This window comes from Tauraco erythrolophus, chromosome 5, assembly GCF_009769465.1.
Source record: "Tauraco erythrolophus isolate bTauEry1 chromosome 5, bTauEry1.pri, whole genome shotgun sequence".
NCBI classification, from domain to species: Eukaryota; Metazoa; Chordata; class Aves; order Musophagiformes; family Musophagidae; genus Tauraco; species Tauraco erythrolophus.
The window spans coordinates 41068394-41080160 of NC_141469.1; the positions used below are offsets into that span (position 1 = coordinate 41068394).

General features: G+C 40.2%; 1 protein-coding gene across 1 annotated transcript in view; it reads right to left on the minus strand.

Moving 5' to 3' along the window:
* DHX15 (DEAH-box helicase 15) overlaps positions 1 to 10737 on the minus strand; it is a 48214-nt gene extending 37477 nt beyond the window's left edge. The window contains exons 1-2 of the mRNA XM_086612013.1: positions 10631 to 10737; positions 4259 to 4607 (exon numbers count right to left, since the gene is read on the minus strand). Of these exons, the coding sequence (XP_086468139.1) occupies positions 4259 to 4607; positions 10631 to 10698 (417 nt within the window). The 5' untranslated portion in view covers positions 10699 to 10737. The remainder of the gene's footprint in view (positions 1 to 4258; positions 4608 to 10630) is intronic.
* Positions 10738 to 11767: the final 1030 nt, after the last annotated feature.

The window sequence follows — 11767 nt, forward strand, 5'->3', positions numbered from 1 at the left end:
ATGTCCAGAGTGTGAGAGCACACAGACTAGTTAGTTAGACCCAATGCCACGACGTAAAGCACACTCACATTAAGTGTGTACATAACTATCTTGGAAGTTTAGGATCTGTAGCACAGCTCATGGTTTTAAGTTTTACAGTAAGCAAATTATACTTTGTGGCTTTAAAAAGTAATGCTTATTAATACACTAAGTAAAAATAAATACTTTAGTGATATAAAAATTGTCTTAGCCAGGAATCATCACAAAACCCCCAAATAATTAATGTTCATTTGGTTAATTAATGTTCTTTCAAAATTTTATCAGCCCGATATGAAACTCCTATGTTTGCAGTCATTTTGCTTGTCAGTCAGCAGCTTTCTGCTCCTGTTAGGAATCTGGAAACAGTAAGAATCACCCACAATAAGAAGTTTTATTCAGAAGAATTTCCAAGGTGAAGATGGAATATTCTTAACATGCCCTCAATGTGATGTTTTATGAGGAGACATCTCCAGGCACAACTAGTTCCAAGTCTACAGTTCAAATAAAATTCACTCTTCCCTAGTAATTGCTTTTCAAGCATTCTTAAAAGCTCATTTACAGAGGAAAAAAAATGTTTATACATTGAATCAATGCAGAAAAAAACAGGGAAAGCAGTATAAACCATGAAAATTTTTCTTCTAGAATACTGTATTTCAACAGCAAAAGGGACACAAGTGAACACTAAAACATACCCACAAGCAGACAAGCGTAGACTGCAGTGAATTTTTTTAATGGAGAACACACTTCCACTATAAATACAAAAAAAAAGCAGGCAAAGACTACAAAAATATGACAGGAGACTGCTAGACTGCAGAGAAGAAAAGAACTCAAACTTCTGGAAACCTTATTCAAAACTAAAAATAATAGCAGTTCTTGAACACTGAGAGCATGCACTTGAAACCCTATCCTATAACACATACATACTCCCCTAATGTGCAGTGTAGAGAAAGGAATTTGCTTCCCAAGTCACTAATAAAAACTCAACTCTAAGTATATTAGGTAAAACTTCTTGACTTTAAACAGAGCAAGTTCTGAAATAAACTTTAAACCAGCAGGCCTGTTGGGCCACAAAAGCATGAAATAAAAATAATTTAGAACTGGTTTTCCAGTAAACAGCAAAACCTACAGCACTGCTGTCAAATGAAAGAAAAGGGCTACATAGACTTCAATATGTTAAGCTGATTTAGACTGACCACCAGAATACTTTTCATGTCCAGCTTTAAAAGATATACACAAGTCTGTGCCATACTACATTTTCTTCTTCAGTCATGACTGTGAATACGCTGAACACTTCTTATTGTCTGGTTCTTATGAAACCTAACAAAGTTAACTCCACTGACACAAAAAAAACCTAAAAATCACCAAACCCCTTGACTTTCCTTAAAAAAAATGCCATTTTATCAACATCAAAAACATGAGGAATAGCTTTAGTTAGCATCCCTTAACCACAAGGACTTTCTCACTTCAGAGAGATTTTCAAATATAACCTCTATAAACATGAGGAGGTAGGGACTACATATACAGCGGTCTCTAAGATCAAATACCCTGAGGGCTGTTAAAGGCTATTCCCAAGTCAAAGGAAAGTCAAGTTTTCAAAGGGATGCAGGGCAAGAGATGGAAGAGCACTGTGGCTTTTCTGAGTCACTTCAATGTATTGAAAGCTTTCTGGTACAAGTTACACAGTTGAATTCTCAGAATTTTCATCAGTTGAAAACTTATCAGGCTTTTACTCATATTGATTCTCTTCTGGACTGCAAGGACAGCAGGAGACTAAGCTACACTCAGAATCACCTTGCTTCTGAATTTCACCTGCCAAGAAAACTTGCTGACAAAGTGGCATCCCTTACGTTATGTCAACAAACATCCTATCCTTTATAGTTAAGACTCTCAAGTAAAAGCAGATGCTACTCTACTATTCCATCTACGGAAGAAATTTAAATTATTATACCAGCACCGCATATGATCCAACATTTAAAAGGGAGCGCACGTTGCAATTACAGCAAGTACTTAACCTCTTTCTAAAAGAAATTCAGCACACTTATTCCTTTCCATCACTGACCGTATTCAGAGAGCATTTAAAGAAAACAGTTAACTTCGAAGGTTAAATTTAAATTACAAGTCAAGCCACTGCAAATATCGAAAACTTGAAAATTAACCGTCTTGGCGTCCAATCTACTTCTTCAGTGCTTTGTGATTAAGTCCACATGGAACAAGACTCTGAGAAAAGTTTTATGTCCTGTTGTTTCCACTGTCAAAGCTAAGCGTTTCCAAACCTGGGTGCTCTAGAAAACTAAAACATATAATAATCAGGGAAGGGACTCGACAGCCAGTTGCTCACTCTGAAAAGTATTATCTACTGCTATATAGCCTTCTACTATCACCGTGAAAGGGGAGATAATAATTTGGGAAGAACAATTCGTTACATATTTCAAATAATGCCAACTTCATACCAATAAAAGCAAGCATAAAAAGTTCACATACACCTTCAGTTTGAGCATTAGAAGGCTTCTTAACCACAGATAACTACTTATCTTGCTCTGATTAATGAATGTAAGAAGAAAAACAATCACTCCCAACTGGTTTTAAGATAGTACTTGATCACAAAAAAGGATGCGACACTATCACACGCAAAACAAGCTTTTCATTAAGTGGCAGCAGGATCACATTCAGTGATATGTTCCTACAGAGACACTATCAATTGTTTCAAAACCTATCTGCAACCTCAAAGGAGAATTCAGAGGAAGCAGTGAAACTTCCAACACAGCTTGTATGCTTTTGGTAGCTTAAATCCCAATTTCAGGAAAGATGCCTTAAGTTACTTAAGTCCTTTTATAAAGGAAGGGGTAAAGTAGTAAGACAATTCAAGAAAAGCGTTATGCCTGTAGAATAACACGATAGTAAGATGTATTTGAAGCTTAAGTCATAGATACTAAGAAAACACACCTTTCAGATCTTCAAATTCTCAGATCACGGAACAAGAGATCTTGTTTTCATGTAGATTAGCACAAAATTTTTCTACATGGATGTTCAGAATACTATCTCTTCCAAGTAACTATATATCAAACTATATAATCAAACTTTTCTGAAGAATTCTATAAAATCCTGTTCTTGGCTTATAAATGTTAAAAAAGAAATACAGATAATGCCATGAGGTACCTTCCAAACAAAACACTGATTCCTAAAATTTGGAGCAAGAAAGGCATATAATTTCCAGTATTTCAGGCACAGCTATAAAAGGTAACCGAAGTACTACTATGTCCTTCACATTTTCTAGACATCCAAATTTTATTTTATTACTATTTTATTTCTGTAAGACTTACTGTCAGTTAGCTATAATCAATTTTATAAAGACTAAAATATCCTTCAGTTTTTATTTTCTGCATAGATAAAAAGAATTTATCAGGTTACAGAACAAAACTTTTTTACACCACTTTTCCACACAGATTTTAAACAGCAAACCAGAGGACAGATTAAAGTTTTGAGCAAGTCTGTCCTGCTATAAGTATGTAGTGGTGTTTCTTATATCTTACATCTTCCCTATTTACTGATCCCCAAAATTCTTCTTAAGGGTTAAGAAGACTCTACAGATCTGTTATCACTATTTTCAGTGCTGAGGAAGATCTTTAAAGCCACAAATCTACAAAAAAAGTGATTTTAACTGCAGCACTGGAAAGTTGTATGACCTCAGAAGCTTCAGTACCAGGGAAACACAAGTCTCTTCCTCTCAAGTATGAATATCACCAAAACACATGATCCAATCGGTTCACGTCAGACTTGTACCTGACATTTCAATTCCCTTTAAGTTCACATCTGTAGTGGTAAGTTTCAGAAAACACTAACTAGTCCCTACTTCTGTATTTTTCCTACTTTCCAGCTGCTATCTACACAAATAGCTAAATAAGCTACAGATGTAAATTCGGAACCATCACAGTTTATGGATTAGTACATTTTGTCTAGCCATTAAAATCTCTTCATCTCCCTTTACCCAAGACACCTACCAATTATAAAGAAGTAGGGTCAAGATAACAGGACTGGATTGTGAAAGAAGTACGTGCTGAAAGATTCTCACTTTTGTACTCATTAACCAATGGGAACATCTATAAAATTAGTTTTGCTCATAATTTGTGAGGTGTTCTTATACAATGAATTTCAATAAATCAAAGCCAGTTTCACCCCACACACACTTAGCAACAGCCTCAACCTTTAAAAAAAACACAGTACCATATGGATAAGAACTCACCTGTGTTGTTTTACCAGAACCAGTCTCTCCGACCAGCACAAATGACTGATGTCTAATCAAAATATCCGTAAATCTTTCTTTATATTCCCAGACAGGAAGTTGTAGCCTTTTTTTCAGGATGTCATAATATCGTGGCGTATGTGGTAGATTTGTGAAAGGGTTAATACTGTGTGGAATCATTGCTGGTTTTATAGTTGGTAACCCAGCAGCTGCATAATACGTAGAGTTAGATGTAGGTCGTAAATCTTTTTCCTTGTCCCTTTCTCTGTCACGATCTCTATCTCTGTCACGATCCCTGTCGCGATCTTTAGAGCGGTCATCACGGTCCCTGTCCCGGTCACGATCTTTCCTAAAATGAGTTAGGAGACAGCAGAAAATCAGATACTTGAATATTTAAACGCAGAGTAGGAATTTAAATACAATGCCACTTTAAAGGTATCTAGTAAGTGGATATAAACCAAATCTTTTAAAAAGCCTTGAAAACAGCTATCTGGAAGGACGTGTCAAAGTAACAGTATATGATGCATACTGAACATTAAATATACAGTTTCACTCACTGTACATAAGCACTGCCACAGTTCTTCTCATAACAGGCAAGACTGAAGAAAGCTATCACATGAAGAGAGCATCATCTTAACCCCCTTCATTTAATGACTATAAAGAATCAGCTGTAAGTTCTAGACTTTTCTCACAGTTCTTCCCATCCTTTACTTTCTGTTGCTGCAGAAAAATAAGAGAGCACTAAATAATCTTCTTGCCTACCTAGCAAGCGAATCTCTCTAACCCACCAAAACTAACTCAAGATGGTAAGTGAGCCTTCGAAGAAGAGTTTGATTTTAACATCCCACAATTACTTTGGTTTTTTTTGTTCAAAGTCTTCCATACAATTCTCACTCAATCAACTTTGATATACAGGTTCCCGAGTCTGAAACTTAAGACTTAAAGCCAGTCATTACAGTTCATAGAATCGCTTAGGTTAGAAAAGACCCTTAAAATCACCAAGTCCAGTCGTTAACCTAACACTACCAAGTTCTATCATCTTCTCCAGTAGCACCTCCTACCGGACATTCAAGCTTTCCACTTAAAACAATCAGCATTTATGTATTCCCATTTGTTCCAAATATTAAGTAAAAAAAAAGTTCATTGCACTTGCAAAAGAGAAACAGTACTATTTGCACCGTAGTTATGTAGTTATGCACTCGAATGTCAATCTCTGGCCTCAGTCTTTGCAACAGTTTGATTTTGTAAATCCACATACTTGTTCTTGCACATAATCTCACTCTCCCTATGAACACTAAAACACTTGTAAAGAAATTTCTAGTTCGACCCAAAAAACTATAGCTACATGTTTTTAAAAAAAATCCCAAACTTACCCTAATTCGGTACTTTGAAATAAGCCCTGCTTTACAAAAACACCTCATCACATTTTAAAGTGGTGTAGAGTCAAAAGATTAGTGGCATCTTTGCCTGAAAAACTGAGGATATCCTCAGCTTCACCTTCTTTTGTGCATTATTGCTAACTGAAATCTCATCAAAACGGCAGAGCAACAAATTAAGTCCACATCAGGTTTTACAGTAAATGCACGTATAAACGTTTTTTTAGGAATAGTCATTAAGAGAAAACAAAATCTCCCCCTCTTCTTTACCAGCACTCAGGCATGCCTGAAAGTAAGAGTAAAGAGTGTTTCTAAAGAAAACTGTTGGCCAACACTCCTCTCAACCGCTTTTTTTTTCCCCTGAACATGCAGATGGCATTCAAATGTAACTGATCAAGTAATAAGCAAATTCCTACCTACAGGGAAGATGAAGTTACCAAGATTATATTAGTACTGATTTTATAAATTTTAATTCAAAATATGCTGCACATTGAAAACAGCCACTACTCTTATATAAATGAATGTAACCTATGCAGGCTGTATTTTTCTTCCCTTAGTACTTCAATCCATTATGGCTTCAGAGGTTATTACATTAAGATTTTTTTAAGACTACCTCTTTTAACATAGACCCACTGAAAATAAAGGATTATAAAACATACTGCTAACTGTCTGCTACCTCACTTATATATAGATTTTCCTAAAGATCTGAACACTGAATTGTCCGAAAATTAAGGTCCTTTTAGATCATTTGCTTGAATCTGAGATACCATAGCTTCAACATTACTTCTAACACTGTCAAAATTGCAGAAGCTATAAATCTCTTCTTACTGTAAAATGACAGGCCAATATTGCAGAACCAAATAGCTTCATATTCTCTGGTATAGAAAAGTTACCCCTGTCAAACTGAAGGAACAAGGCTCCACTATGCTATGCTTAACGGCAGAAGAGTCTAACAGCATAAATCAGATAGGAACAAAGCTTTGGACTTGTAGTCAATGAGCTATTCACAATCAAATTTTCAAGTACCTGCAGGTATTGGGCCAAACAAGCACATGGTCAGACAGTAATATCTTTATTACGAAAAGGAAATAAAGGTATAAAAGCAATTTAAGAATGGTAAAGCCAAGGTAAACTGCAACAACCTGGTAACAGCACACACTTCACTTAAGGGAACCATAAGGACACTACTAATAGGAGGTCTTCTGTTTATTTTTGAGGGTTGGGATTTTTCTGTGTGTGTGTGCTTCTGAAGGATTTTTATTCTTCACTGGTATCTAGTCAAAGGGTAAAGAAAAAACAAACAACAAAAACTATTCCATAACCATTTACTTAAACAGTATGATGTCAGAAGCTTCTACATTACAGATCATCAAGTTTATCTTCAGGTATGCTTCAGCCTCACATACACCAGCACTAATGCTAAAATGAACAGACCCACATTGCTGTCAACCCTGCCTTGTGAAGAACAAGCCCTGTCTACACCCCCTCCACCCATGTTCAACCTAACTCAGAACAATTCTCTGATCTAGTCTCCCAAATGCTCACTTGCAACACAAGGGAGAGGGTAATTTGTGTGGGTTTAAAGGATAGATAAAAATACAACCTCAGGAACAAGACAGTGGATTAAATGGACAACAAATACAAACCAAAATGGAAAGTCCTTTTAATCTCCCATTTCTCAGTTTCTTCACTGAACTCTTAACAGCTGTTTAATCATACAAATAAGAAAACACATCTATACTTCAGAAAAAAAAAATACAACAGGTTAATCAAGAGAGTTGTGTCTCTTTTGTGTTTCAAAAAAAGAAAAGAGAAGTAGGGGCAAGCAGATCTCAGCACAGAGAAAAACACGACATATACCATGCTTTCAAACTTACCCTCTAATAATTATAATTTCATAACAGTACTTTTTATTTCCCCTAACGATGTTTCCAAGTCTCCCATTATTTTAAAACCTAGCAGACACATCCAGACTCCGTTAGTCAACAAGGGAAAAGAGGAATGACAGTTATGCTGCTGTATGAATTTACTAAACTTTCTAAAAATGCAACTTGGCAGTCCTTCATTTATTACTGCCACATTTAAGTTACTTTTCATTATTGCACAGAGAAGATTGATCTCAAACTCAGATATGAACAATAATCATAACAGCCTCCATAATCAGAGGAGTTTTGAGTTTTTTTGCTTTGTTTTTCAAGTGGTCTGGTCTGCTATGCACTTTCAATTCTTCGTGTCTGCAAATATATAACATATATACACAGATACAATAGAAACCCTGTAGCAATCGCTAAATAAGAGGATGAAAAACATATAAAAATGGAAATGGAAACAAAGGGCACAAGGTAAAGTCACTGATCATACAGTGATAGTCTAAGCTTATCTAATAGGCCATCGGTGTTATTGCTCCGTTACTAGACATGGCAATAGTTGGTTGCAGTTGATCTAAAATAAGCCAATGCAGCTAAAGGAAGACTTCTGTTCTCTACATAAAAGAGCAAAGCACAATTAGTCTCAATGATACATCCTACTAACACAGAAACTGTAATGTTACACAACAACTTAAGCATGTTTGTAAAAAAAATAACAATTTTAAATAGCATCCATGCAATTCACACAAACACTGTAACCAAAAACCTTTCATACAATTCTCATTTTTCCAAAAAGTTTTTCACTTCATAAGATGATACTTCAAGATCAGAAGAAAAAAAAAAGCCAATGCTTAAGGTCACACCAACAATTACAAGGCTGTTGGCCTGTCACCATTGCCACGGAGAGCCACACATACCCATACAGGCCTCAATTAAAAAGGAACTGAAAAAACACAGGGTAACTTGATACAACTTTCATATTTAATCAGGTGTCCAGTCTGAATGCAAGATAAACTACTATTCTGCATGTGAAACAGTAACCACCCAAGGAGCTAATTCAGTTTAATCCAGCTCCAAAACCAACTAAATTGCATAAAGGCACTCTCAGCGGAGGAAGGCATGTACATACAAGCTATTAAACAAGAATCCCTCTGTGCATTTTCCTTACAGCCTTCCATAAGCTGTAAAACCACACTAACCTAAAATAAATCAAGACAATGTAACACTAGTGTGGCTTGTGCTACATGAACTAAGATTTCAAGTAATATTAGAAATAATCATGCTCAATAATTACGCTTATAGTGACTTGTTCTCAGTCCTACGTAATTTAATCTTTTTCTTGACAGAGGACGAAGGAACAAAGAAGGGGCACAAGACCAGCATTAGTATAGTTTTTAGGTATCATAAAAGTCAAAGGCTTCTAGTTAAAAAGTTTTATCACTGGTGGGAACTCATTACAGTATACACAAAATGGCAAGGCTAAGAGTTCAGGATGACAGTAGATAATCAGTAAAAACATGCCAAATAAAACCATACCAAAACTACAAAACCTACCAACATACAAACAAGGAAGGAAATACTCATCTGTGATTATCTCTACAACCAACCGTTAACTGTTGTGTTGCATTTAAATGATGTCCAGTTTTGGCATAACCATTTGAAAACTTTACAAAAATCTCTTATGTGCAAAAAAGCTGCATATATGCAATTTTCCCGTATACACAGAAGGGCTATTTCAACTTCTGGCAAATCGTGCAAAAACGTATTAAAAGAGATAAATAGCTCAATACGTTTATTAAAAAAAATAAGATTATGATGATCCTACATATAGCAAACAGATGTTCAGTAGTAAACATTCACTTTTGTTTACCAGAGGAAAAGGCATCAAACTCTAGGGGCTAAAAACTGAAGCTACACAAGCGTGCTTTAAAAGAAAAAAAAGACAAGTTTTGCAAAGGCTGTTTATCAGTGAACACTAACTGCTATGGTAGACTTTTCGTTATTGCAAGCTTTGATAACAACATTATGCGTTTTTCTTGGACAAATACTCTAGTCCAAAACAATGCTGTCGGACTTTAGAAATGGATTAATGCACGGAAGTCTTTTGTGCTCCATCAAGGACAGACTAGATAAACATAGTGTTTATGTTCCTTTAGACTTCAGAAATTTAAAGACCTACCCGCCTCCCCCCTCGTAAAAGATTACGCAGAGAAGGCTCTAAACTAACTGTGCGTAAAAGGATAGCACCAGTGTATTGTCTGCGTCCCTGCAATTTCATTAACCTTAATGAGAATCTGATAAACCTTGTGCAGTACGGTCCTAGAACTTTAACCTTTGCAAAACTAACGAAAAAATATAATCCCTCCCTTGACTCCTACCCCAAAACTCACCATCGATTCTTACTCGAAGTCAGGCATAGCCCTGCCAGTTACTGAATGAAAGACGTTAACAAAGGAATAACGTTCCTATCAGGCTAGGCACTAATTATACAGGCAGAACAACTCTCACGCTGACTTCTAGGACCACATTTCCGAAACATCTCAAGCCAGATCGAAAAAGAAAGAAAGAAACAAACAAAAACTCAAGGAGAAAAAAGAAAGAGATATAAAGAACGAGAAGAGCAACAGACAAAGCCGGGCGCGGAGGAGTGGGCCGAGCAACGCGCCGCCCCCGGCTCCGCCGCGCCGGGAGCCCAGCCCAGCCCAGCTCGCCCAAGCGACTGGGCCGGCAGCTTCCTCCCTTCCCCCTCCCAATACCACCACACGACGCTCTCCCCGCCCGCTCCCTACCACCGCGCTGCCGCCATTCGCCGCCTCCGCCCCCACCGAGGGGCCCGGCCTTAACAGAAAGGCCGATCTCGGGCCTAGGCCTAGCGCTCCAGGGAGCCGCCGAGGCTCCTGGGCCTGCCCAGCCGAGGCAGCGCCGCTGGAGGTTCGCCATGCCGCTTCAGCCGCTGGAACCCTCTCCCTCCCGCCGGCACGGCTGCCGCCCCGCTCCCCGGGGAGGCCTAGCCCCACGAGGAGCGGCCAGAACAGAGGATGGGGAGCGGATTGCGCGAGAGCCGCTGGGATCCCCCACCCGCCTCAGGCCGCGCTCCCCGAGCCGGACCGGGCCGCGCCGCCCCTCACCCGTCTGTGCTGCGCTTCTTGCTGGAGCTGTAATCATCCCCCAGATCTAGGCGGTGGCGCTTGGACATGGCGGCGGCGGGCGGGGTGGCGAGCAGCCGCTCGATACGGCGGGCGGTCGGTCGCTCGGTGGGCCAGCCGGGGCCGGGTGCGGCGGGCTGCGCTCTCCGCTCCTCAAGCAGCAGCAGCAGCGGCGGCAGCGCCGCGAGGCCAGGCACAGCGACTAAAATGGCGGCCGGAAGGAAGCGCCGGGGCTGCGCGAGACGCTGGCGCGCGCGGCGAGGTTGCTCGCGGCGGGTGGGGGGGAGGAGGGCGGAGCGCGCGCGCGCGGGCGGGCGGTCCCGCAGCTGCCGTCCCTCGGCGCGCGCCGTGGCGGCGCTGGGCGCGCGGTCGGCGCAGGCGGGTCGGGGCCGCCTGGGGAAAAGAGGGAGCGGCCGCGCAGGGGCTTTCCGCGGCGGGTCGGAGCAGCCGGGGTCGGAGCTCGCAGCCTGGCCGCTACCGCTGATGCTGGACAAGAAAAGCCCCTTTCCAGCGCCCTCGCTGTTCGCCCCGGCACGCCTGCGCTGGAACGGGAGTTTAAACGGGGATAACTGTCTTGGCAAACTCCTACTTGAGGCCGTCACAGGCTTCCCTGAGTACGTTAGCCTTGCCTGTGGAAAAGGGCAGTCTTCCACGGGGCATCTCTAGCAGCAGAAACACACGGAAATAAGGGACGTTAAAGTTGCGTGCTGTAAAAGCACACGCAGCCTTTAACCACTCAAATGTCAACAATAAGTCTTCATGGCAGTGTACTTATAGAATCATAGAATGGTTAGGGTTGGAAGGGACCTCAGAGATCATTTAGTTCCAACCCCCCTGCCATGAGCAGGGAAACCCTCCACTACAGCAGGTTGCCCAAAGCCTCATCCAACCTGGCCTTGAACACTTCCAGAGATGGGGCATCCACAACTTCTCTGGGCAACCTGTTCCAGTACCTCATCACCCTCTGAGTAAAAAATTTCATCCTTATCTCTAATCTAAATCTCCCCTCTTTCAGTTTAAAGCCATTGCCCCTTGTGCTATCACTACATGCCCTTGGAAAAAGTCCCTCTCCAGCTTTCCTGTAGGCCCCCTTTAAGTACTGGAAGGCTGCGATAAGAT